General features: G+C 43.3%; 5 protein-coding genes across 10 annotated transcripts; 3 read left to right on the top strand and 2 right to left on the bottom strand.

Moving 5' to 3' along the window:
- Positions 1-3: 3 nt before the first annotated feature.
- On the bottom strand, positions 4-20,266 carry LOC119551086 (WAS/WASL-interacting protein family member 1). Of its 6 annotated transcripts, none has more exons than XM_037860259.1 (10): positions 20,137-20,266; positions 6,700-7,090; positions 6,360-6,625; positions 5,459-5,640; positions 4,603-5,001; positions 4,262-4,413; positions 3,762-4,198; positions 3,011-3,145; positions 2,639-2,939; positions 4-1,241 (listed from the first exon to the last, which is right to left on the bottom strand). In XM_037860259.1, the coding sequence occupies exons 2-10, from the start codon at positions 7,088-7,090 to the stop codon at positions 916-918; spliced, it is 2,589 nt and encodes an 862-aa protein (XP_037716187.1). In that variant the 5' UTR covers positions 20,137-20,266; the 3' UTR covers positions 4-915. The 6 variants fall into 6 exon arrangements, with proteins under 6 accessions (XP_037716187.1, XP_037716186.1, XP_037716184.1 ...); XM_037860258.1 differs by having other exon boundaries at positions 3,011-3,142; positions 6,360-6,628; XM_037860256.1 differs by having other exon boundaries at positions 6,360-6,628.
- LOC119551091 (fibrinogen C domain-containing protein 1) lies at positions 9,281-10,591 on the top strand. Its single transcript, XM_037860266.1, has 4 exons — positions 9,281-9,384; positions 9,448-9,509; positions 9,563-10,138; positions 10,240-10,591. Exons 1-4 carry the CDS (start codon positions 9,313-9,315, stop codon positions 10,397-10,399), a joined length of 870 nt encoding a protein of 289 aa, XP_037716194.1. The 5' UTR covers positions 9,281-9,312; the 3' UTR covers positions 10,400-10,591.
- Positions 10,692-12,459, top strand: LOC119551092 (microfibril-associated glycoprotein 4). Its single transcript, XM_037860267.1, has 4 exons — positions 10,692-10,882; positions 10,936-11,006; positions 11,109-11,625; positions 12,221-12,459. The coding sequence occupies exons 1-4, from the start codon at positions 10,770-10,772 to the stop codon at positions 12,387-12,389; spliced, it is 870 nt and encodes a 289-aa protein (XP_037716195.1). The 5' UTR covers positions 10,692-10,769; the 3' UTR covers positions 12,390-12,459.
- A 523-nt stretch (positions 20,267-20,789) lies between the features above and the next one.
- On the top strand, positions 20,790-22,816 carry LOC119551090 (shugoshin). The gene is made up of 2 exons (XM_037860265.1): positions 20,790-20,906; positions 20,969-22,816. Exon 2 carries the CDS (start codon positions 21,042-21,044, stop codon positions 22,515-22,517), a length of 1,476 nt encoding a protein of 491 aa, XP_037716193.1. The 5' UTR covers positions 20,790-20,906; positions 20,969-21,041; the 3' UTR covers positions 22,518-22,816.
- Positions 22,817-25,702, bottom strand: LOC119551088 (golgin subfamily A member 2). Its single transcript, XM_037860262.1, has 4 exons — positions 25,538-25,702; positions 24,432-25,430; positions 23,863-24,375; positions 22,817-23,802 (listed from the first exon to the last, which is right to left on the bottom strand). The coding sequence occupies exons 1-4, from the start codon at positions 25,592-25,594 to the stop codon at positions 23,014-23,016; spliced, it is 2,358 nt and encodes a 785-aa protein (XP_037716190.1). The 5' UTR covers positions 25,595-25,702; the 3' UTR covers positions 22,817-23,013.
- Positions 25,703-25,797: the final 95 nt, after the last annotated feature.

The following is a 25,797-nucleotide window of genomic DNA, read 5'->3' on the forward strand; positions in this document are numbered from 1 at the left end:
TGCTCAATTTTTGAATGACTTCGTAATTTTATTTGTAACTGCAATGATTTTGATTCGGAATAAAATGTTATACAATTGCTGAATAATACTTCTAATGACACCAAGTCCAACAACAATGATTGAGTTAATAAGAATAATAATATTAATGTGTATTATGCTCACTTCCAATAGTTATCGCCCAAAAAGGAGTTTAACAAACGTTTACCAAAAACCACAGATGATAGATAGATACCTAAATACTTTCGAGATTATCACACGAACCCTAGTATTGCACATTGAACTAAAGAAATCGGGAATGGAATGTGGCGAGTTTCGTTGAAATGCTCTCGGTTGTGCTTTAGTATTGCATTGTTAACATTTTCTCTTACTTTTTTGTGTGTATTGCTCTAGGGGATTAAGTCGTACAGTAATCGATTCTAAATATCGTATATAATTACATTAATTAATTGTTGCTGTTGGGTTTTTATAACATGTTCAGTCTAGTAAGATATTTATGCGAAGGGGCGCGCTCTAGAAGTACGTACAATCATTTACACCCGCATATAAAAGGTATAGATGCTGCTTTGCTTGATAATTTCACTAACTCGGTGCTAGTCCTATATACAAGTTTTTGAGTGGGGTGCAATTTGTTGTCTGCCTTAACTATTTACTTGCAGCCCGGGAAGACGCCAACGAATTTTTGGGGGATTTTTGCAGATTGCTCTTGCCTATTCTTCAAGCCCTCTCTTTTGGGGATTCAGTGTGCCATTGTGTTTGCTTTATTCTACGCACTTTCCATCGACCTTTGAACAATTGCCTGTGGCACATAACACTCCCACACTCAGTTCACCAACAACGAAGCCACAAACACACTTCACAAGCACACTTATATACAAAAATCAAAGACTAAGCTTTCCCTTATCCACCCAGATCGTTTCAGTAGACCGTGGAGTTGCGTGGCCCAATTCCCGCCGGCTGGGACTGCGGTCGTATGCTGCTGGAGCCCCCGGAACCACCTGCTGCTCCGCCGTAGAGGAAACTCGACTGCCGGATGACTGACACCGTGGCGGCTGCCACGCCCGCCTGAGGCGGTGGTGCCGGTGCCCGGTGCTTCTTCAGTGGTGCGTACGCCGGCTTCAGGACTGGAGGTGCCGGTGCTCCTCCTCCTCCTCCTCCTGACGCTCCAGGATTGGGATTCGTGGTCGTATTGTTGTTACTGGCCACCGTGCTGTTGTTGTTGTTCACATTGCTGGTTCCGGTCGCTGTTTACGGAAGATTCGAAGGGCCGGGGAGAGAGAGATATATGTACAAACGTGGATAGATAGATAGGATAGCGAAGATTGAACAATGTGGTAAACTAACTCAAGAGGAACTGCTAGAGTTTTTACAAGCGAAATATAGCGAAAACGTAGTACAAATGGTAAGAAAATCGACTTTAGTGCACAATGCGGAAAAAATTTACGAAAAAATCACAATGATGTAAGAAAAATTAAACGGAGCTGAAATAGATCTTTAAAATAAACATAATTAAAAAATAAAAGTTGATTTATAATTTTAAAATGAAGTATAAACAATGAAATCAAATATTCTGTTGAAAGAAATAAATACAAATTCAATTAGATAAGTAAAAAAATTAGACAATTCATTGAAAGTACAACCCTTACTTAAAGAGGCCGCTTTTTATCAGACAAATTATATCGAACCAATAACCAAACGAAGATATCTTCCTCCGAGCCAGCCCAAAACTGGAGAAAAGTCGAAACACAAAATGAAACAAATGAAATATGTTCACGTATATTATCCAAATCAATTTTGGTTTATTGTTTCTTCAAAAGATAACCTCAAAACTAAAACAAACAATTACTCGTAATGTGCCTGTTGCATACTAAAAATTAAATATTCATCGGATATAATATGGGTGTGTATATATAGAGATGTTCGTAGGTACAATATATATAAAATGATAGCCGGGTACAAGTAAAAGCATGCGCTACACGTAAAAGAAATGTTCATATGGGGGCGCAGGGGAATACAATGCACTATGGATTGGCTCCTGTTTACATATACACGTACATATAAAGTATATAGTAGATTAGTTAAAATATAACTATGCGTAATAATATTGTGTGTGCTTAGTAGTAATATCGCGAATGGGAAAGCTTCCTTCCCCGTTGAAATTTAACAAATTATAACATTAAAATGTATAAAATATATTTTATGTTTGGATAAAGCTATTCAACTTTAGTATTATGCAATATACAAAATAACATTCTCCCGCTACGCCTTATGCAATACTCCATTGCTCGTTAACAGTTAAATATACAACAATAATCAAAAAGACTCCTGAACTCTGCGGGCTCTAACATATTCGTGTGCTGTGTTGGATCGTAATATTCTAAAATAGTAGTAATACACTTTCAAAATTATAACTATTTAGAGATAAGAATCGTTGTATAGATCGTTCAAGTTCGAAACTAAAATGCCAGAGCGTGTGCCTTAGAAAACAATTAATTATATAACAGCATTCCATGGTGTGTGTGTGTGTGGTGTGTGTATGTATATAACAATAATCGCAGTTACATATGCTCCTAGATGTTTATGTACTAAATTTAAAACACTCACAGAACAAACACACTCGCTCACACTCTCGACTACATACCATTGGTGGCCTTAAACGTGCGACTAGGATAGACTTTTTGTATATTTAGAAACGGCGGCGGCTTGGGGAACTCGGTGACGTTGTGGAACCGCTTGCCGAACTTGGTCTCCAAGTCGTTGACCAGGCGACCCACGCTGGCTGCAGTTGCTCCTCCCGATCCCGATCCCGACGACAATCCCGAGCTGCTGCCAAACTGGTGCGAGGAGTTGGCCATGTGCGTGGGTGGCGTCGATGGGGCGTTGGGCCTGATGGAGGAGTGACGCTGCGGTGGAACTGGCGCCGATCCCGATCCGGAGCCACTCTGCAAGAAAAGAGGAAACATTTAGTTTGGTTGCACTGGATAAGCAGGGACTATTTTAGCCAGGTAGTTACGTTGCGCTTGCTGTTAAGCATCAGCATTTTGATAACCTTGACTGGCTGGCCACCGTGCTTCGCTCTGCGCTCTATGAGGATTATCTTCTTTATCGAGTACAGCGTCTTGCACATCCAGCGCCTCACTCGGTCCTGCTGGAGGAGCTCATGAATGCGGGCCACTGGGCCACGGTATTCGCTTAGGGCAATGGGTTGTGTGCAAGAGCCCTGTGTTTTGGTCACGTCTCGCTTTGGAAAATCAATCCACCCCGCTCAACAAGCAAGTAGGTGAGTTATAAACGGAACACTCGCCCAGACTGGACTGATACGAACAGGCAGTGCGCAGCCAGGAGTGCTCGCAGCCAGGTGAAGCGCAGGCGCAGGGAGAAACCCAAAATTAAATGAGGCGAGATGGGGTGTGAAGGGTGGTGGCTGGGGTGAAATGCACTGCGCAAAGCTGGATGCTAAGTTTAGGATAGGTTTGGGGCAAATAAACTTGGGCTATATAAAAGCCATATACCCAATCCCCTTATATATATTCTATTATTTATCTGGATCTTTTAAAGATTTCTCTTGATTCGGTACTTCTAACCCACTAAGTCTTTCCCAAAGTTGCTTCAAATAACAATCCCTGAACTCTGATCCCATCCATATCTATCAAAAACTCCCAAGGTAACCACCCAAGGTAACACCGTCCATTTAAGTTCACCCCTGGCATTTGTGCCAACCTGTTGTTCTGGACCATTGTTGTCATTGTCCGTTGGCTACTCACATTGCTCGACTGTCGCTGTGGAGGCGGCGGAGGTGGGCAGCTGCGGTGTGGTGGTGGCGCCGGCGGATTGAGAGGACCTCCATTTAGGATAATCGGTTTGACATTGTCGCGCTGCAAGGACTTGGGACTGGCGGTGGCCGAGGAAGAATTGGAGGTGGGAGCAGGCGTCGGCGGCAGTGGTGGCGAAGGTGCCCCATTGGACATGCCAGCGCCTCCTCGGAATTGGTCGCGCAATGCAGCCACGCTGCTGCTGCTGCTGGAGGAGGATGGCGGCTGGGTGATTGGCGGCGAAGGAGCCTGTGAAGTGGTGGACGAGCTCTGGATGAGAGCAGTGTTCACCGCACTGAATGGGGTGGATCCTCCGATGTTGTTTAGATTGCTGTTGGAGAAACTGCGAGCAGGCGTGGGCGGTGGTGGCGGCTTGACCGATGGGCGGGCTGCAAATAAATAGTTTCAACATCAGAATTGCTCACTTAAATGACTCTTTCTAGTAATCTTACACTTTGGCGGGTTGGGGGCACATCGCATGCTGCCGGCGCTGGTGTTGTGGCTGGATTCGCTGCCATGGAACTGCAGTGGACCACGCATTGTGCCCAAATGCTGCTGGGTGGTGAACACAGGACCATTGACACTGCCCACCGCGGGCGGAGATCTGCGAAGGGAGCATACAGGATTAGTTGGATTCGTTTCAAGTGCCTTATTTAAAGCTTATTTGCGAGCCAAAAGAAAAGCATAAGCGTAAGGCAAACCCCAAAACGAGTTTGATGAAAGCAGATGAGCGATCGCAGCGGTGCTGGGTTAGGGATTACTGAAGCATGTAGCTGAATCTGTATCGGTATACCTGGGCGACTTCATGCTGTGGTGCCTGGTCACCGCCGGACGCTGCTGTCCGTTGGCCAGCGCTAGTTGATTGAGGCCCGGTGGCTTCGGAGCAAAGTTGGGCTTGCCGAAGCTGATGGCCGGCTTCATCGGCTGCTGCAGCGGTGGCGGAGTGGGCGTCACCGAGGGCGTGCTGTCGGCCGTCGACGGAGGTGAGGACTTCTGAACTGTTGCATATCCACCACCAGAACCCGACCCGGAACTAGAACCACTTGAACCGCTACTACCGAACAATGTGGATTTGTTGGGCGCCAGACTGCGCATCGATCCCATCGAGTACGTTTGACTGAAGTTCAGGGACGTGGTCGAGGCACTCGTTGTTGTTTTTGAACTATTTACAAAACTATTGCCTAACGAGATACTGTGGGTGGGTATGATTACAGAGTGGGTGGGTGTGTGTGTTTGGTGTGCGAGGATAACCACAAAGTCCCGTCAAAGTAATCCGAAAATAAAGAAGATAATAAGATAAGAAATTTTAACGAATAATTTACAAATGAAAAACTATAAAAATAAACCATTCCAAACGGCAGGCAGATGTAAGATTGGGGTACTCCCTGCAGTTCTATTGGAATTTGTGTAAATGGATTGGTTATCCAATCCTTTAAAATCTCTAAAGGCTTTAAAACAATAGGAGATAGGCTATTAAACTTAAACTCACTATAATTTTTAAGCCTTCGGAGGTTTAACTAATTAACATGTAACATAATTTGGACTAGGTCACAACTTTTCATCTCCAATTCCAATAAAACTGTAGAGCCAAGACCCGCTAACCAGACCCCAATCATGTGCGCTGCTCGTGGCTGGAGGATGACACTTACTTCAGGTTGGCCGCCTTGCTCTTGACGCTTCCACTTCCACCTCCACTCCCGCTGCCGTTGCTGCCGCTGTCGGAAAGCGTGGGCGATGCCGCTTTAACGCTGGAGTTGGCGGCGAAGGAGGGGGTCGGCGCTGTGCGGGGGATGTTCATGCGCTCCAAGATGGAATCACTCGAGTTGGTCGCCTGCGATCGTACAGAAATGGAGAACAATGGTTGGATTAGTTGCGATGACAATGGGATTGCGGGCGACACTTTCTGTTCCACTGATTTTCTTCCAGAGATCATATTCAATATTTGTTTTTAATGAGTTCAACAAATAAGCTTTTAAAACCAATCTGTATTGCCAAGAATTACGCCACTCTGATAAAAAGGTTCAGACACCTCCTAAACTCGCTTCTAATTAAACAGCAAGTTTAAACAGTCTCTTAAAGGCTAACCAGTAGCATGATTTAAATACATATTACATATTTGGTGGAGATGCCTAACTAATACACTATAGAAAATACTTGTACAGCATATTTACACACAAAATGAATTTACCCTATTTTTAATTACAGAAAATATGTTCACATGGCTTGTTCATGCTTTAAAGCTCCTATAACTTTCTTTCTGAAGGCTGATTGTATCTTTACGTACATACCATGTCATTAATGCTATTAAAGGTAGAGTAACTTAATATACCATTTTCTACAATAATATATATAGATTGAGTAGCTAGCTTGTTATGTTGTATCCAAATTTTCTTCTTTCCTAATTGTGGAACAAATATATCTCCTGCTTCCTTAATAATCCTTTCCTTAAGCAACATTTTCGGAAATCTCTTTACCCTATTGATAGCCCCCGTCATAATTCTATTAATAGAGGACCCGATCCATCTTTCTCCCCATGGGTCGAGTTCTCACCTTTGGCGGTTGCGGTGGTGGTCCTCGGTTTGTTCTCAGATTGGCTTCTGTTGCATTGATATGTGTGTTGTTGGTCGGCGGCTGGGGTGGTTGTTGCTGCTGCTTCTGGCGCTTCAGCGTCAAGTGCTTGGTGAGCTCCATGTTGAAGTCCATGGGTCCGTTGCTGGCACTCAAGGTGGTCGTCGCGGCTGGTGGGCTATTGCTCCGCTGCTGAGCCGGTGAGTTCGTTGTGGACTTCGATGTTGCTGTTAAACCGGCGGATGGCGCTGCTGCGTGGGCGGAAAACGGAAATCAGTTGAGCAACGCTGTTTGTATGCATATTAAAATATAGTAAACGTACCGCGAATGCCGTTGACGGGCTTCAGCTTTGGCATTTGAGAGAGACCTTCGAACAGGCCTCCCAATTTGGGGGTTCCATTGCCAAGGCCATTGCTGCTACTGCTATTGTTGTGGTTGCTGGTGCTGGTGTTGTTGTTGAGGGTTCGCTTGGATCCAGCTCCCACCCCCGCTCCACCTCCGCCTTCTCCACACACCTTGCCCGACAGCGCCGGCCCACTCTTGTCCACCGTGGTGGTCTTCTTCAGCTTGGTTCCCTTCTGGATCGAGCTGAGCAGGGCCGATCGCGGATCTGCTCCTCCTCCTCCCTTGCCGCCCAGTTTAAGGCCACCCATCGCCGGCGGCGGTGGAGGTCCTGGCGGCGGCGGTGGTCCCGGTGGTGGCGGTATAGCCATCTAAAAAGGAACATAAAATCATTATTTAGGTGGTGTTAGATATGAGTAAATAAGATTTCATTTATTTAATAAACAATAATATAAATTTTATCAATTACAATTAACTTAAAATTCAATTCAACGGACTGTATTCTTTTATTTATCTTATCTACAGCTAAAGAAAAAATAGTTCTTTGAATTTTTGGATACTAATATTTTGTGATAACCAAGAAACCAAAACTTTTTATATACTTTGGCTTGGAACTTCGTTTCAATCGCATTTCTGAGATGCGTGTGATGGATACAAATCTTCGGGCTCTGAGAAATCCACAAATTCTGCGTCCGCCTCTGCGTGGCTTTGGCTTAAGACTGGCTTACACTTTTGCGTTGATCAAGCGACTTCCAAAGCCAAGACCGCTGTCACCACCCACACACTTCGTCACACTCACATGTGCTGGGTGTTTATAATACCATTTCTATACTTATTATTTATGTCTTGTTTTCTGTTGTCTTCAGATTGACGCCCCGATAAAGAGACCAAAGAGATGTGGAGCCACCGAAGCCTGAAATTCTCTAGCTTGAATTATTTAATTAAAGTTTTCCCATTAACAACGTGTACCGATTTAACATTATTAAAAAATAATAAAAATATTTATTTTTAAAGTTATTTAACTGTAGGTACCTATATATAAACATTAAATGAGTTCACTTATCATATAAGGGAAATAGTCTATTCAATTTCTTTAAATGGTTACAGCTCTATTATTACCATATTCAAAAGATCATTTTATCTTAAACAATTCCAATAAAACTACTCAAATTTATGATACCCCTATGTAAAAGGTGTAACCAATATAAGAAATTTCAAGCCCAAACAGCGCGTAAGACAGCACAGTTTAAGAGGAACTGGGACAACCCACTTAAGTAAAACCGAGCAATCCCACGTGATCCGAACAGATCTTAAAAATGTGTGAGTATTGTTTTTATACCCGTTACTCGTAGAGTAAAAGGGTATACTAGATTCGTCGGAAAGTATGTAACAGGCAGAAGGAAGCGTTTCCGACCCCATAAAGTATATATATTCTTGATCAGGATCACTAGCCGAGTCGATCTAGCCATGTCCGTCTGTCCGTCTGTCCGTCTGTCCGTCTGTCCGTCTGTCCGTCTGTCCGTATGAACGCTGAGATCTTGGAAACTATAAGAGCTACAATACTGGGATTAGGCATGCAGATTCCTGAGATTCCTGCGCAGCGCAAGTTTGTTTCAAAAGAGTGCCACGCCCACTCTAACGCCCACAAACCGCCCAAAACTGTGGCTCCTACAGTTTTGATGCTAGAACAAAAATTTTAACTGAAATGTATTGTTCTCATCAATACCTACCGACTGACCTAAAAAAAAGTTTGCCACGCCCACTTTAACGCCCACAAACCGCCCACAAACTTCAAAAAATCGTAAATATGAACGCGGATATCTCGGAAAATATCAAAGATAGAGAAACGAGTTTTCAGATTTAGATTCCGTAGGCTTGAGCGCAGCGCAAGTTTACTACGCGAATATGCCACGCCCACTCCAACGCCCACAAACCGCCCAAGTCTGTGGCGCCCACAATTTTCATGGTAGATAAAAAATTTAAACTGAAATGTATTGGTCTCGTCAATACCTATCGATTGATTTAAAAAAAAGTTTGCCACGCCCACTTTAACGCCCACAAACCGCCCAAGCCTGTGGCGCCCACAATTTTCGTGCTAGATAAAAAATTTTAACTTAAATGTATTGGTCTCGTCAATACCTATCGATTGATTTAAAAAAAACTTTGCCACGCCCACTCTAATGCCCACAACGCTTAAATTTGTCTACCGCCGGTAGGTGGCGCATTTGCTGCTTGCATATCTCCATTTTCCTTTGGTCCCTTTAGCTGAGTAACGGGTATCTGATAGTCGAGGTACTCGACTATAGCGTTCTTCCTTGTTGTTTTTATCGCGTTTATGGCTGTTTTCAATTAAAATTTCTTCAGCTCTTTTTCGAACAACCTTTCAAAATCGCATTAAATTCGCAGAAAAAATTCAGTGAATGGAAATTAAAACCTATAAATAATTATCAAGAAATCATAATCAAGTAATTTGAAAGGCGATACTGATAAGAAACGGCACGTAAACAAAGTCGATTCCGATTCCGTCTTTGTGTGCAATAAAATATTCAGCTATTTGCAAATCTCATTATATTCCAATCGATTCGCTGACAAAATGAAGTTCTCTGTTTGGTCAAGTTTTTCTTTTTTTATAACAATTTATTTGATGATCTTCTCTCGTGCAGAGGTGGAGTATTGTGATACTATAAGAAAACTAATACTTAATTTAAATAAACAAAACTCTTGACAGACGCTGAATGTGATTGAAAAACTGGAGGCTGTTTATGAGCAGTCGGAAAATGTACTTTCCAAGTAAGTTATAAAGAAACAAATATAAACAAAGTTTTGAACATGCAATTTCGTAGTATAAAGAAGGCCCTTTCGCAAATAGAACCTAATGGCAGCTCAAGTAAAACACCCGATGAGGTATATTCCACATCCTGCCTATTCTCTGGAGCTAATGAAAATGGTGTATATACTCTGGAAGTACCAGGATTGAGTCCATTTCAAGTGTACTGCGAAAATCAAATAGCTGGCCCTGGATGGATTGTAATTCAGAGGAGATTTAGTGGAAATCTCAGCTTCTTTCGAAATTGGGAAGAGTACAAGAATGGATTCGGAGATCTGATGGGCGAGTATTTTCTGGGTCTTGAAAAGATTCGTGCCCTGACAGCTTTGGAACCCCATGAATTGTATGTCCACCTGGAGGACTTCGATGAAACTGTGAAACATGCAAAATTCGATGAATTTGCTATTGGAAACGAAGAAGATGACTACGCTATGAACGCACTGGGAAAATATTCCGGTACTGCGGGGGATTCCCTTCGATCGCACCGCAAAATGAAGTTCTCCACCTACGATAGGGATAACGATCGTGAGTTTGGCAGGAATTGTGCATTTTACTATCTGGGAGGATGGTGGTACAATGCCTGTCTGGACAGGTATGTTTGAAATGAGACTAGTCTCATTTAGGTGGATTTAACATGGTTCTTATATAGAAGAACTTTCTTAAATGTTATGTTCTTTCTTTCAATTGTTTTAGCAACCTCAATGGTCAGTACATGCCAGGTGGCAAATACGAGGAGAAATTGTTCGCAAGGGGAATGTGCTGGAGATCTTGGCGTGGCCACAACTACGGATATAGGATAACCCAAATGATGATACGACCCAAGTGCCGAAATATACCCGTGATTCATCGCTGACTCTTTATTACTATTATTATTAAGCTGTTCACTTCCTTTGGTTTAATGGCTTCGAAATCAATGTGAAAACAATTTGTTTGTGCTCTTGATTACTATGCAAAAGGTGTTGCCATTGAATCATCACATTTTTGCTGAGCACATTAATCAGAATCTCAATCAGAAATGCGAAATATACTGTACTTCTCATTGAAATCGTTTAGTTTTCTCAACTTCCTGCTGGAACTACCGACTATCGCTCAAGGCAGACTTGACCTACGATTTTCAATGCAATTGATAAGTCACTGCGACTATATAGTATTGAAATTGATTTCTGGTAAACTCAAAAAAATCTATAATCTAGATTGATCGGGACAGGGCACGAAACAAGATCATGAAGCTATATATGATCTGTGTATTAATTTTAAGCTTTGCTTGCCTTTTTTCCAATGGTCAAAGCAATAAAATGCAAGATGTCTACAACAAAGCTGAAAGAATGATTTCCAGGTGGGCATTTAAAATAATTGTAAGGCTTTTTAAATTATAAAAATTAATTTCAGTTTTAAAATGCAGCTGGAAGAATTAAAACAGACCTACATAGAAATGACAACACAGAAAGAGAATCAAGAACGTAAGTTTACGATAATAACGTCTGATTTTGCTAGAAAAATCCCTTAAATCATTAGTTCTACAAACTGGTAAATCCGATTAACACTAATTAAGTATTTTCCAGTTCCAGCTGTGACTAATCCCTCATCCTGTCTAGCTGCCGGAATTAACACAGATGGCATCCATGTCATCGAAGTGCCTGGTTTGGAGCCCTTTCCAGTTTTTTGCGACACCCGACTGGCGGGATCTGGATGGACTGTTATCCAACGTCGTCGGGATGGTAGTGAAAACTTCTATCGCAGTTGGGAGGAGTATAGCCAGGGATTTGGGGACCTCAGCGGAGAATTCTTTCTGGGTCTGGAGAAGCTACACTTCCTAACCACCGCGGAACCCTACGAGCTTTATGTCTACTTGGAGGATTTCGATGGAGTAATACATGACGCTCGATACGATGATTTTGCCATTGGCAATGCAAACGAGTCCTATGCGTTATCACTTTTGGGTAAATACTCTGGAGACGCTGGGGATTCCTTGAGGTACCACCAGGGAATGCCCTTCTCCACGTTTGACCATGATACTTTGGGTCATGGATGTGCCAGGATTTATGTGGGTGGTTGGTGGTACGATCAGTGTCAGAGAAGGTAAGTAAAGTAACATATTTTATTTAGAGCAGAAAAAAACCAAAATCAAATCTCTTTTTGAGAAGAAACGTTCTTGAAATAAAGAAAACATTTCTACTTGAGAAGAAACGTTCTTGAAATCAAGAAGAAAGTACTCTCAAATTTGTTTATTAAGTAGAATCGGTTATGAAATAGAGATGAAAGAATCATCTTGGTTTTGCATTTTAAATACATTTGGAATATTTTTAAGATCGGGAGTACGACTTTGAGAACGCTCTTTTTCTGGTTGACTTTTTTTTTATTAAAACTCATTAAATTCAGAGCAACATCTTTAATTCAGAGCAGAAAAAACCCAAAATCAAGTCTCTCTTTGCAAGGAAAAGTTCTTGAAATAAAGAAATCTCTTTTTGAGAAGAAGCGTTCTTGAAATCAAGAAGAAAGTACTCTCAAATTTATTTAACAAGTAGTATCGGTTTTGAAATAAAGATGAAAGAATCATCTTGGTTTTGTATTTTAAATACATTTGGAATATTTTTAAGATCGGGAGTACGACTTTGAGAACGCTCTTTTTCTGGTTGACTTTGTTTATTAAAACTCATTTACTTTTTCTTTCTAGCAACCTTAATGGCCAATATTTGGAAGGTGGCAAATTCGAGCCCAAGCTCTCGGGTCGCGGGATCACTTGGATGAGCTGGCGTGGCTACGATTATGGCTACAAATTCGCACAAATGATGATCAGGCCCAAGTGCTCCAACAACCTAAAAAGGCAGCCCAACGCACATTGAATTCTACACCAAAGCCGAAATCGTTTTATTTCTTGATAAACACTATCAACATTTTTGGCCTTTATTTACATTTTGATAATAACCGTTTTCCGCTGATTTGTTTGTTGTATTATTAGTTTGCTTTCAGTTTTTGGTTGCTCTTTTCTAAACACGCACGTAAACAAAAGTGGTTTTGCGAAGTCCGATATAAATATATTTCGAGTATATATTTTTGAGTGAAACGCGCGTTGCGCTCAGTTCGCAAGTTGAATTCCAACTGAGGAGCTCCAACGGCTGCGCATGCGATGCCCCAGCGATAAAATTCAAACAGAGAATAACCAGAGAGACCCCGGGAGAGTCTCCAGTGTGAGCAAGACTGTGAGAAAGAGATATCGTGAAATAAAAATAAAACAAGGAAGAACGCTATAGTCGAGTACCTCGACTATCAGATACCCGTTACTCAGCTAAAGGGACCAAAGGAAAATGGATATATGCAAGCAGCAAATGCGCCACCTACCGGCGGTAGACAGATTTAAGCGTTGTGGGCGTTAGAGTGGGCGTGGCAAAGTTGTTTTTAAATCAATCGATAGGTATTGACAAGACCAATACATTTCAGTTAAAATTTTTTATCTAGCACGAAAATTGTGGGCGCCACAGGCTTGGGCGGTTTGTGGGCGTTAGAGTGGGCGTGGCAAACATTTTTTTAGATCAATCGATAGGTATTGACGAGACCAATACATTTCAGTTAAAATTTTTTATCTAGCACGAAAATTGTGGGCGCCACAGGCTTGGGCGGTTTGTGGACGTTAGAGTGGGCGTGGCAAACTTTTTTTTAGATCAATCGATAGGTATTGACGAGACCAATACATTTCAGTTAAAATTTTTTATCTAGCATGAAAATTGTGGGCGCCACAGATTTTGGCGGTTTGTGGGCGTAAGAGTGGGCGTGGCATATTCGCGTAACAAACTTGCGCTGCGCTCAAACCTACGGAATCTAAATCCGAAGTCCCGTTTCTCTATCTTTGATATTTTCCGAGATATCCGCGTTCATATTTACGATTTTTTTAAGTTTGTGGGCGGTTTGTGGGCGCTAAAGTGGGCGTGGCCCACTTTTTTTTAAATCAATCGGTAGGTATTGATGAGAACAATACATTTCAGTTAAAATTTTTGTTCTAGCATCAAAACTGTAGGAGCCACAGTTTTAGGCGGTTTGTGGGCGTTAGAGTGGGCGTGGCACTCTTTTGAAACAAACTTGCGCTGCGCAGGAATCTCAGGAATCTGCATGCCTAATCCCAGTATTGTAGCTCTTATAGTTTCCGAGATCTCAGCGTTCATACGGACAGACGGACAGACGGACAGACGGACAGACGGACAGACGGACATGGCTAGATCGACTCGGCTAGTGATCCTGATCAAGAATATATATACTTTATGGGGTCGGAAACGCTTCCTTCTGCCTGTTACATACTTTCCAACGAATCTAGTATACCCTTTTACTCTACGAGTAACGGGTATAATTAACTGGGGTCTGACGTCACAGCTGGGAGGGGAGTTAGCCTTCTCTATAGGTCTATGGAAACATATAAAGCGAGCGAGACAAAGACCAGAAGCCCAGACAAAGGGAAACCACAATTGCAGACCACACTTGTCATCAGTCCCAATAATGATGAGAAGAATCTGCAAATCTACAGATCTGCTGAAGAAAGGCTGAACCGTAAGCCTGGCAGGCGGGTAAGCAAAACGTGCGAAAAGCCCGCCGGTCTTGAGTCATTTAACTGGCACAGTGGGACAGGTCTGATGGAAACCGGCGGCTCCTTAATTGCTGTCCACCAGATAGGCCCCTTCTCTGGCCTCCGGCGCTGATGATTCACTCGATTCCGCTTGATTCATTCAGACGGATTGTCGCTTAATTGAACAGCTGCTGTGGTGAAGGGAAATTGCTCCCCGATGCACGGAAATAAACGGAACTATATTTTCTGAGATAATATCATGAGATTTATCGTGATATCCTATCTTATGATAACTATTTTCTTGAACAAACATGATTTAGGTAGACGATCCACATAAAAAACAAACTTAGATATAAAATATCTGAGATCATCAAAAATATATTAAATTCAAATAGGATCATATCTTCATTATACTAAAAAGTACGTGATATGAAACCTTTAAGACCCATTACACAAATTGTAAAATAATTAAAAATAAGTTGAAGTATTTCTAAGGAAATACTCTGATAACTTCGAACAAGATGACTTACTTTTACTCATTCAAATGTTTGCCTAAGCTATCGCCTTTATTTCAATGGTTCCCCAAACTGTCTGACCATTTGCAAATATCTTAGAAGTCCAATCAAATATTTGCCTTAAGCGATGATTCATAACCTCGTTGGCGAGCTCGTTGGAAATTAGAAGCATAAGACCCCAGGTATTTATAAAGTTACTATATCTTATCAAGAACTACGGTTGGGCAGACAGCGCGAAAATAAAAGAATTTATTCAAGAACGTAAGGAATGAAGAAACATGTTTGAAAACAAATTTGATGGGTCGATGATAGGCAAAGCTGCGTTTCATAAGTATAAAATCAAAGATATTCAAATATTAAAAATAATTTTTTAATAAAAATAAATCAATAACTCATTCCTTTTTATAAATGAGATATCTCTTATAGAATGTTTAACCCGGATGTTGAATGATTCAGTTTCCGAGAGGATTGGATCTTGGTACCATTCTTAGGATGTGGACTATCAACTTTGGGCAGTTTTATGACTGTCACGCACTGTTAAGTCGATTATATTTTGATGTATATATATATATTTGATATAAAAAGTTCAACGACAGCAAATCGATTAATTGAACAAGCGGTCACCAATTTTTTAACTGATATGAAAAATGAGTCACTCCTATTAAACGATTCCCCGAATTGGCGTTCCTACAATTTGGGTGGACTGCTTTTTTAGCTCCTGCTCTTATCCTCGGGTTACATTCAATTAACGTTTTCGAGGTGTGTCGCCACTTTCATCCCCATCCCCAAAGAGCTCAAAAAGCCCCAAGGACCGGGAGAAACGCTTTCGGATTGCCCCAATAAACTGTCATCAAGTTAATTGCCCCAAATGCACACATAAACAAGGGCGTGTTATGTTCCGAGGGATGGGATTCGGTGGGACGACATCGAATCAAATTGAATCAAAGCGCGCGAATCAAACCTCTGCCCATTTCCAATTTCACTCTCATTCCAGGCACGCTAACGACAAATTGCCCGACTGTCAAAATTCATTTCCACCGCCGGCCATTATGTAAGCCAAATATTGGGTGTTAAACGTTCAGCACGCCCATTGGTAACGCTCCTCCGTAAGACAATACCCGATATACAAACACCAAAAGCAGTCAGCAACCGCAAAACATTGCGCAAGTTTCATGGGGCAGACCACAAAGTGTCCCCCAGTTGGATTTCTGCTGGGACAGTTTAGTTCAGTAAACCCCCTAGTTTTTCTTAATTATGGTAATTTTCCTGAGGTTTTTCTTCATTTCATTCATGTTTTCTTTGTCTTTCCTATCTTTCGTTTAGCTCATCGTTTTGTTTACTTGGCAATTTGCACAAATGTATCAGGTTTTGAGACTGGTTTGGGGGTTAGATGTTCTACAGAGAGATTTAGCAAGCTTTGTACTATTTTCCATAACTTTTATAGTTGGATTTACAATATAAATTAAATCCTTTTTAAATAACTGAATCTAAGTCGAATTGTTTTTCTATAGAACATATATTTTATAGGCTGTTTTACTTACATCATTGTATTTACAGCATTGTGACTCACAGAGGTTCTGCTTGATTCTCAAGGAAAAACCAGTTTAGTTACACACAATCTTGCAAATTAATTTGCCTCACAAGTGCCCAGACTTTCGCTTTCAATTTCTTTAATTTATTTTTGTCGTTTAGCTGTGGCTCAGTTCCAATTACACAAAGCCCAGGCCAAAACCAAAACCGTTGGACTAACAATTAACATTTACATTTCAATTGCATTCGTGCCAGCTGCGGCTTTTGATCATTTTCCGGGGGAGGGGAAATGAATCTGGTCATCAAATCATTGAAATTCCAAGAGCCACGCGGCCACGATAATAATATGTGACCGCAGTGCAAATCGCTCGGAGTAACAAATGCAGAAGTCAACACGCTCCGCAACCATTTCTTATGCCAATGTTTTTATAGCTCATCCACGCCGATTTGTTTATAATTTTTATTTTGTGAATGACCAACCGTTTATACTAGAGGCCCGCTGACGTAAAAACAATTTGTGGTGAATGTATTAGAGGTGAAAACAAAACTGAGGAGATACAGATTTTATTGTGCCAAATATATAATTGCAACAAAGGTCAGAGATCTAATAAAAACAAATTTATTATGCAAATGGAAATTTCTCTATCACAAAGACACTTTTTCGTTCTTGAGAGCTCACTTAAATGACTCATAAACAGTTGAGCTTTAACCCTTGATCCGTAATGGTGAAAAACTAGTTTTCAAATACATTAGTCATAATAAAGGAGCTATCTAGTTATTGTAAAAATCTTTCAAAGAATTAGAAAAATGTATATACATCATGTGCATATAATAGACATCTGTTAGTTTCTAAACAAGTTTTCCACTCCATATTTACCCTCCCCGATTAGGCCAACCTTCCTGCAACCTTGTGTCGCTTCAATTGCAACTATATCTGTATCCCATATATGAATGAATCCATCACATTGAACTGCCTTTTGTCAGCCTAAGCACTGCGTTTTGAATTACTTCTGATCTAAGCGTTTCACCATGCATCATTTTGCATTTGCATTTTGTAATTGAAGCCTCTTTTTCCCAACCCCTTTCTGCTCATCAGCTACCTCATCGGTTACTAAGAGTGTGTGATGTAAGCACATATTCACTTACCGCCAGCGGCAAACAGCACCAGATAAATATTGCATTGTTGCACTTGCTGTTGCTGTTCCAGCCAGCGCTGTTGTTTCGCGGGGTTTATTAAAATGCGGTTTTCAGCACCGTCGCACAATGCTTAAATAACTAACGCAAACACATCATGAGAGCCGAGACGGGACATCAACATCACCGGAGACAACAGCGATGAACTCAATGACAACAGTGGTGTTGGGTTCGGTATTTTGCATACACCACACATAGAGAAAACCAGTCCTAACAGGCTAGTTTCTTTATCAAAATATTTACGTTTATAAGAAATCACAGGAACAGTCAATGAGTCAAAAAGTAGAGTACCCAAATAAATTTAGAAAAATGCACTGATGCGGCATTTCTCCAAGATGTTGTTATACAAAGAATTTGCTTCTTTCTATTTTTAAAACGTTATATAATTTGGAATTTTTTGAATTTTTTGTTTTACTGGATACTGATTGGAGAAAAATAATAATAAATTCCTTTTTGGTTCTGATAAGAATGGCGTGCTTTAAATACTTATGTGCGAATGGAAATTCCAGCGATACGATGCATAAATAAAATTGGTCATCATATTTTAAATAAAACATTACACCCTGAAAACAAAATTATCTGTTGCCCTAACACTTAGTTTATAAACATTTTTCTAAAATATTTATTTAAGGCTTATCTTTGGCGTCTTTATTTCTAATATTTCGACAATTGTTACCAAATTCAAAATTTATTTTGTTTGTATATAGATGATTTTTTTTTTCTACAGAAAGTAATACTCTTTCTTGCAGTGCAGCGGCAAAAAGTGATGTAAACAAAAATCAAACACAAACCATGAGTCACCGAGGAAGCAAAAGCCCTCGGCATGGGGCTCGAAACTGGAGTCAGAAAGCGGTGTAGTTTTATGATTCAGTTCCAGGTTGCCTTGCACAAGGAAGTGCAGCATAAATCAGAGAGCAAAAAGGCAGAGTCTCTCCACTACGTGCCAATCAAAATCAAACCTCGTGTGATGCAGTGCTCGAAAAATGCATGACAACGAATTCAACTGACAAATGGCCGCACACAAGGCCGACAAGTGCCCGTTCCCCCGGCCATATAGACCTGTACCCCCATTACCAGTATCCAATACCCCTCAGTCCCCAATCTTTGCGTGTGTCACTGCAGCAGCACTCGATATTTCTGTATGTACCGTGGTGTACTTGCAGTGGGGGATGGATTCAGTGGCCTCGACAATAGACTGGCAGGCAGACTCCTGGACGGGATGGGATGGTATGGGATGCCATGGCCTACCACAATCGCCAGTGACATTGAACCCGGCGACTGGGGCGCCTTTTGTGCCATGCATACCATTACGGAAAGGGTCTTAAAATCCTTTCACACTTGGGGATGGTGCAAAATGCACATTAAATATTTTACACATATGGGGTTCTTTTGGGTGCAGTGAAAATATCATAGAATTTTAAAGTGTTCTATACTAATACTATCTTTCTTTTATACAAATCTGTTAGTTCCACTCAACATTTGTGAGTATGATAGGTCGAATCGTTCAAATAAACCCATCCAAGACCAACATTATTTAAGTAAAGCGTTCTATCGTGCTCTAGATAACTTTGCCCTCCGAATAACTTTAGTAATCTCCCAGATTATGTCACACCATCGAAGTTTACCGTCACAATTCGCACTCGCATCTGTGGAAGAATCCAAGAGGCACAGTAAATCAACCCCTAGCCAGCGAATTTAGTTTGGTCGGCCCGTCGAGCAATGCACTCTTTGTAGGTCAGTGATGGGGTGGCATGGGAGGCTATATGTTCCATGTGTTCCAAGGGTCTTTGGTGGCATTTGGCGTTGGCGCTTCTGCACTTGCTTTCGTCATGCGTCGCGTGCCAGCCGTTTTGCTTAATGTGATTAAGACAAAGCGACAGCAAACCAAAACGAAGTGCATTCGCTGTTGGAACAGGAAAAAAATCAAAGCGACCCGGGTTTATTGCACCCTTTTTAGCCGGTTAAAAAGTGGAAAAAGGCTTTTCGTGTTCTCTTACACGGGGCGAAATGGATGTCAAACATGCTAATATTTGTGGCACTGAAAAATATTGTCATAGATGGGGGTTCTTAAAGTTCATGAAGTTTTTAGAGTCTATCTGTTTAGATAGTAAACAATGTCTTATTGAAAAGGATAAAAATGTAGTTCCTAAAAATCGGACTTTTAGGGCAATACAAAAGAAACTCTCCAATATGAAATTATACAGTCGAGAGCTCTCAATGTTATTTCTAAACTTTTCAGTAAATATAAATATTTCTAATCTTATATGGATTCCTTTTCATATTTTGTTTGATATGGTTTTATCGGTGAAACTCCCATTTAATATGTATTTCAGTGAGACGATAACGAATTTGTTCTTGAAATAAAATATTACCAAATGTCGTCGTTGAAAAACATTAAAAATTGTTCCTGAAAGTCTTTTCAAAATCACAAATTTAGCAAGGATTAAATTTCTATTGGTGGCAACTGCAAGCCCATATTTTTTCTATGTACTTCTAGGCCGTAAGATATACCCATATCTTGGCAAATGCAATTTTACAAACACACAATCATTAGGCGCAAATATCATGGCGAAAATGGTGGTGCGATAAGATAAATGCTTATATGGAACAGGCACCGAAGGGGTCTGAATATTCCATAAATTACCGAATTTCCAGGCGCCATGGGAATAGGCGAAATGGGATTGATAAGCACCTCGATAAGGAGCAATACTTATTTGGGATTTGGAGTACTGAATACTGAATGCACTCAGTATAAACTTAACAAACGGGTTGAATTTACAAACAAACAAACAAACTCACCTTGAAGCGGGTTTCTGATTTCGACGGGGGCTTTTGCTTCTGCGAATGAAATTCTCGGATCTCTGGGTTATTGGCTGTCTTTAGTGTGCAGCAGGTGCTTTGATTGTGGTCGCTTTCGGAAGATATAACAGCATAGCAGGCGGTTCCTTTTGTTTTTTATTCTTGTTTTTAATCCGTATCCGAATCCCAATTTTATAATCCGCGCGCTGATTCCTTCGATGGTTTTTCGAGTGCACAGGTGTTGTACGTGGTATGTTGCATGTGGTGTGTGCTGCGTGTTCTGTGCCCCGCGGGGAAGTCCCTCCCACTATTCCTAGCAGCTGTAGAAATGTGTAAAAGTCTGGCTAAATGCCTAAAAGACGTAAAGCGACGAGCAAAATTTGACTGATTTTCATTTTCACACAAACACACGCACACTGAGACGGCACACTCTCACTCACTCACGCACACGCACACATACTGCCAGATGGGCTGCTTTGCGATTTGTGCGATCTCCAGGCTCTGCAAGTGTATCCAGCGCTTTCCGCAACACCTATTTCCCTCGACTCGGCCGCCTAGCGCTGCAGCATTGTTTATTTTCGTTGGTTTATCAGGATTTTCCTCGCAATCGTTGAGAAAACAATTTATTGTGCTTAGAGGTGGCGAAACATCGATGGCAACACGAAGTCATCGAAACATCGAAAACATATCTTACACCTACGGTCACACTGATGGGCTGAGGAGTGTGTCTTAGCTAACCCAGCGAAGACACCCGTAGCGGTATATTTTTGGTATTTTTCAAACAGTCTATTTGGTATTTTGATCTAGATCATGATATGTTTAAACACCCCAGCCCTGAAATAAAATTCAAAACATGTTGGCGTCGTCTCTCCGGATTTCTTGAAAGGAATTGGATAACTGAGATCATGGCCGGCAAAGTAGAGATGCAGTACAAGCTTCTGAACTCCGAGCTGATGGAGCAGGTGCAGAAGCAGCGCCTGGAGATCGGCGAGTACCGGAAGCGGGTGATATCGCTGGAGCGCGAAAACATGGATCTGCGGGAGGAGTACATTCTGGAGAAGGATCGCCAGCGGCTGGAGAACATCGGCATAGTGCGGAGTCTGATGCAGCGCCTGAATGTGAACACCGAGTGCCTGGAGTCCGGGGTGACCCAGGAGCCGGCTCCCGTGGTCAGCAGACCAACTGGCCCGCGTCGCAGCTCCAGGGAGATCTGCAAGGACATACGACGCACTTGCGCCTTGGCTCGCACCACCAGAACCATCTCCCCCAGGAGATCGATCACGTCGATCAGTACCATTCGCTCAAGTTACCGCTCCAGCGCAGAGGTTGTCCCCGAAGTGGAGGCCACAGAGGTAACAGAGAAAAGAAGAGTCATGAACACACCTCCGCCTCCCCGAAGACCAGCGGAGTTGCTGTTCGATGAGGACGAATCGGACGAGGAAAGTGAAATCACCAGTGCTGAACAAAACCAGGAGCCGCAGACTGACCAGAACCAGGAGAACAAGCTCCTATTCAGCATCATTGAGGAGAACGACAGCGAGACGGAGACCACTGACTCGTCCTCATCCTGCGAGGCCATCTACTGTGACACCACTATAGAAAGTAGTCCCACGAATGTTCAAACTACCGCCCCTCCCTGTGGCCGGGCTCTGCGGGAAGTGGACACCAATGTGCCAGAAGCAGTGGCGTTGAGGCGGGAAAAAGAGCCTGTGAAATCCAGGCTGGCTGTTCATGGTACTGAAGAGAATTACGCTCAGGTGTCGGCTGCGCAGCTCACCAGGCGGACTCTTCCCGATTCTGAAGAGGATTCCCTACATGAGCCGGTTATACAGCGCTCTAAACGGGCGCCCGCTAGACTCAAACAATCGTCTGTTCGCGACGCTGAAGGAAATTCCCTACAGGAGCCGAGTACACATCAAACTAGAAGAGCTACTAAGCTTAAAATCTCTTCTGTTCCCAACGTTGAAGGGAACTCTGTACATGAGCCAAGTATACTTCGCTCCCGACGTTCTGCCACAAGACTTAAACACTCGTCTGTTCACCCAGCTGAAGAGGATTCTGCTATGGAGCCGAGTATACAGTATGCCAGACTGGCAGTCAATAGGCCAAGTTACTCTTCTGGCATCTTTCCGGATGTCAACGGAAACACGCCGCGGCGGAGCATGTTCAATGGCATTGGCCAAGTGGCCGGGAGCACCAGCACTCCCATTGCAGCTAGGCACAGAACTACAGCGCATAAGAAATCGGATCAAATGGATATCTCCAGTTCTTGTTTCAGCTCTAGCGGCCGACCAAGTCGAAGCTGCAGACCCACCAGTTTGGTGGAGCCCAGTCTTAGGAAGAAGTTGCGCAACGAATCGAAAGGCGAGGCCAAGAAGTAGACATCTCGATTGGTTTTATTGTTAATATTATTGTCTCATATTTTAATCCCATTTTGTACAATTTCATATTTTAAAAGCGTGAGATCACGTTATTTTAAAACTCGCTACTACATTTTGTTTATAACCGAATAGCAAACATCAGACTGTTATTCGCTTGTAAAAGCGGACAAACTCTCATCATCCAGAGATCGGAAGGAAGATTCATCATCATCATCCAAAGATGCCAATAGGATTTTATATTTGTACGTCTTAATGTTACTCATAAGATACTTGTGTGAATAAAACAACGTTCAAGTTGATTGGTTTGTAATACAGTTTCGGGGCTAAGATTCGTCTTAGTTGCAAACTAGGTTTATTCGGACACATCGTTGGAAACATATACAAAAGACTCCGGGGACCAAAGTACAATTACAATTAAATACAGTAGCAAAAGGTTAATGATTTTACGTAAGCAGACGATAATTGCACTTGGCGAGCAAGCTACAGGTTCGATCTTCTAGACCACCTCGAACTTGCCCAGGCAGCAGTTGAGATGGTCGCCTGCATGGTTGTGGGTCGGCTGCTCCGTGTTCTCCTTGATCTCGCTGATGATGTCCTGTATCTTGTTGATGATCTGCTGGGAGTTCTCGCCCTCGCTAGGCGCCTGCTCGTTATTTGTGGCCGCTTCTGCTTGCTGCGCCTGGCTGGGATCTGCAGGGAGCTCCACCCCCAGACTGACCACCAGCTTGTTTAGCGCCTCAATCTTCTCGCGCAACTGCTCCCGCTCCGCTTGCAAAAGTCGCATCTGGGCGGCCTTCTCGTACTCGCGCTGTTTCAGCATGCGCCGCTGTGTTTGGTAGAGGGCAATGTACTCGCCAATGGTCTCGGTCTCGCTCTGCAGCTGCAGCACCAGGTGCTCCAGGCTGTGTTTCTCCTCCGTCAGGTCGGCAACCTGACTGATCAGCGTGGTGAAGCGCGATTGTAGGCGTTCCACGGCCTCAGCGGTGGGCAGAGTTTTAGCTGCCGGTCTGTCGCCGTCGTGATTGTGGACATGATCATGCGGATGATCGTGGGAATGATCCTGGCCATGTCCATGTGAATGATCGTGGTCATGATCATGACAATTATCGTGGGAATGCTCATGTGAGTGGTTGTGCGAATGATCATGTGGGTGATCATGAGAATGATCATGAGAATGATCGTGTGAATGATCATGATCATGATCCTTAGTTTCCGTAGCTTCATTTCGCAGGCCATCTCCTCCGTCTTCTCTTTCTTTTCCCTCTTGGCTATGATATGCCTTGGCCTAGAAAAATAAACAAATACTTTTAGCAACTTACACATTAGTTTATATGCTCACAACCACCTCATAGTGCCTCAGGCGGTCCAGCTGCTGCTGCATCATCAACTGCTGGCGCTGGAGCTCCACGTTCTCGTGAGACAAACGAATCATCTCCTCATCCTTGAACTTAAAGCGCTCCTCATTGGTGTGCAGCTTCTGCTCCATGCTGGTGTAGTTCTGGCGGATCTCGCGGTTGGCAAACTCCTCGGCGTCCAATCGGATGACCAGCTCGGCCTTGTCGTTCGTCAGTTGGACAAAACGCTGCTGCAGCTCGTCCAATTGGTTCTTCATTTCCACGTTCTGGGTTAGGGCTCGCGAGGCGGCCACTTTGTCCGACTCCATGGTGGCCAGCAGCTTGGTCTGATCCGGTTGCTCGGCCTGTAAGCGATCCAGCTGCTGCTCCAACTCGGCCAGAGCCGACTCCTTCATTTGCAGCTGGTCGTCCTGCGACTTGATCTTCAGCTGGAATTCGTGGCGCTCAAAATCGAAGTCAGCGAGGCGCTCTTTCAGGGCAGCCAGTTCTTCTTTTAAGGCGTTCTAAAATGGTTGAAGTAAAGGATTAAACTGCTTTTACAAGTTCTTTGAGACATTACCTGATCGCTTGCCTCTTCCTTAGGCGGCTGCTCCTGGTTGGCCTCTTTAAACTGAGCCTGCAGGCTAAGGTTCTTCTGTATATCGCGCTCTAGACCTCCAACATGCTCCACCAGCTGTCGTTCCCGCTCCCTCAACGAGTTGAGCTCCTCGGCTAGTTCCGAGTTTCGTTCGTTGAGCTTGGCAATTTCTCCGCTCTGATGCTGTACATAATTCTGGTATTGCCCTGCTGCCTGCTCCTTGTCGTGGGTTAGTTGACCCACCATGGCCTGGAGGTCGCGGATCTGCTGCTCGTACATGTATTGGGTCTGCACCAGCGACTCCACTCGGTTATCGGTGCTAACGCTGGACTCGTCGGAAAGTTGTCGCAGCTTCAACTGGGCCATCTCCAGTTCGTTTGATTTGTGGGAGAGCTGTTGCTGCAGTTCCTCCTGGCGAAGGTTACTCTGCTTCAGCTGAGCCTCCAGTTCGTTAAGATGCGACTTTTGGTCCTTGATTTGTGCCTGCGACTGCTGCAGCTGAGCCTGCAGCTGCGCGAACTGCTGCCGCTGCTGCTCGCCCGTCGACTGCTGATCCTGGTAGTGCTGCTGCAGTTGCTCCAGACGCTGCTGATGCTGATCCTTCAGCGTGCGTAGCTCCTCCAGCTCCAGTTCGCGTTCCCGGCAGGCCAGACGAACCTTTGTGAGCTCCGCATTGAGCTGGGCCTTCTCGGCGATGATCACCTGGATGGCCTGCAGATTGGAGGGATCAGCAGCTAGTGCGCCATTATGTTCCGGTTCAGTGTGGGCGAAATAGGAGGCGACTGTGGGCTGGATCGACTGTTCCTGCTGCTGGAGCCCACCGGCTCCTCCGCCGTTCACATTTATCTCGCTGTCGGAGCGCTCGGAAAGATTACTGGCTATGCTGACCGTGGACGAGTGCGACTGCGTGGCGGTGGCCACCGGCTCCTCCGGCCCCGGGTGGCCATTGTTGTTGCTGGCGCGCTGCTGGTACTCCTTCAGCTGTGTCCACATAAGCGTGTTAAACAAAATCAATATTAGTAGGCCAATATGTGAGAGGTGTCCACGTCACAAGAGCAAAACAAATGTGAGTGGCCGTGGTTCCGCACCTTTTTCCTCGCCGCGGCCAGCTTCTGCGCCTTGGCGTCCTGCGTGTCATCGGGCATGTCCTGCGGGGTCACCTGGGTTCGAAAGGCGAGCCCGAAAATTTAAATAAAACAAGGCAAAACTGGCGACGAATTCCGAAATGATAACAGGTCTGGGGAATAGTATGGTCGCAGGCGGAGAGTGGAAAGATACTGGGAGTACGGGCACACTGCCGTGGAGCGGAGAACTTTAGCTTTATCTCTGCTGGGGAAATAGTAGAAAC

The sequence above is a fragment of the Drosophila subpulchrella genome, chromosome 2R (assembly GCF_014743375.2).
Source record: "Drosophila subpulchrella strain 33 F10 #4 breed RU33 chromosome 2R, RU_Dsub_v1.1 Primary Assembly, whole genome shotgun sequence".
NCBI lineage: Eukaryota > Metazoa > Arthropoda > Insecta > Diptera > Drosophilidae > Drosophila > Drosophila subpulchrella.

Excerpts from the sequence above, each read along its gene's own strand:
- LOC119551086 (XM_037860256.1), bottom strand. The coding sequence starts at position 7,090 with ATGGCTATACCGCCACCACCGGGACCACCGCCGCCGCCAGGACCTCCA. Across the intron at positions 5,641-6,359 it reads CACCACCGCAACCGCCAAAG|GCGACCAACTCGAGTGATTC; the intron begins GTGAGAACTCGA and ends GTACGATCGCAG. Across the intron at positions 5,002-5,458 it reads AGCAAGGCGGCCAACCTGAA|TATCTCGTTAGGCAATAGTT; the intron begins GTAAGTGTCATC and ends ACCCACCCACAG.
- LOC119551091 (XM_037860266.1), top strand. The coding sequence starts at position 9,313 with ATGAAGTTCTCTGTTTGGTCAAGTTTTTCTTTTTTTATAACAATTTAT. Across the intron at positions 9,385-9,447 it reads TGATCTTCTCTCGTGCAGAG|ACGCTGAATGTGATTGAAAA; the intron begins GTGGAGTATTGT and ends AACTCTTGACAG. Across the intron at positions 9,510-9,562 it reads TCGGAAAATGTACTTTCCAA|TATAAAGAAGGCCCTTTCGC; the intron begins GTAAGTTATAAA and ends GCAATTTCGTAG.
- LOC119551092 (XM_037860267.1), top strand. The coding sequence starts at position 10,770 with ATGAAGCTATATATGATCTGTGTATTAATTTTAAGCTTTGCTTGCCTT. Across the intron at positions 10,883-10,935 it reads GCTGAAAGAATGATTTCCAG|TTTTAAAATGCAGCTGGAAG; the intron begins GTGGGCATTTAA and ends AATTAATTTCAG. Across the intron at positions 11,626-12,220 it reads TACGATCAGTGTCAGAGAAG|CAACCTTAATGGCCAATATT; the intron begins GTAAGTAAAGTA and ends TTTTCTTTCTAG.
- LOC119551090 (XM_037860265.1), top strand. The coding sequence starts at position 21,042 with ATGGCCGGCAAAGTAGAGATGCAGTACAAGCTTCTGAACTCCGAGCTG.
- LOC119551088 (XM_037860262.1), bottom strand. The coding sequence starts at position 25,594 with ATGCCCGATGACACGCAGGACGCCAAGGCGCAGAAGCTGGCCGCGGCG. Across the intron at positions 25,431-25,537 it reads TGGCCGCGGCGAGGAAAAAG|CTGAAGGAGTACCAGCAGCG; the intron begins GTGCGGAACCAC and ends ATGTGGACACAG. Across the intron at positions 24,376-24,431 it reads AGGAAGAGGCAAGCGATCAG|AACGCCTTAAAAGAAGAACT; the intron begins GTAATGTCTCAA and ends CAACCATTTTAG.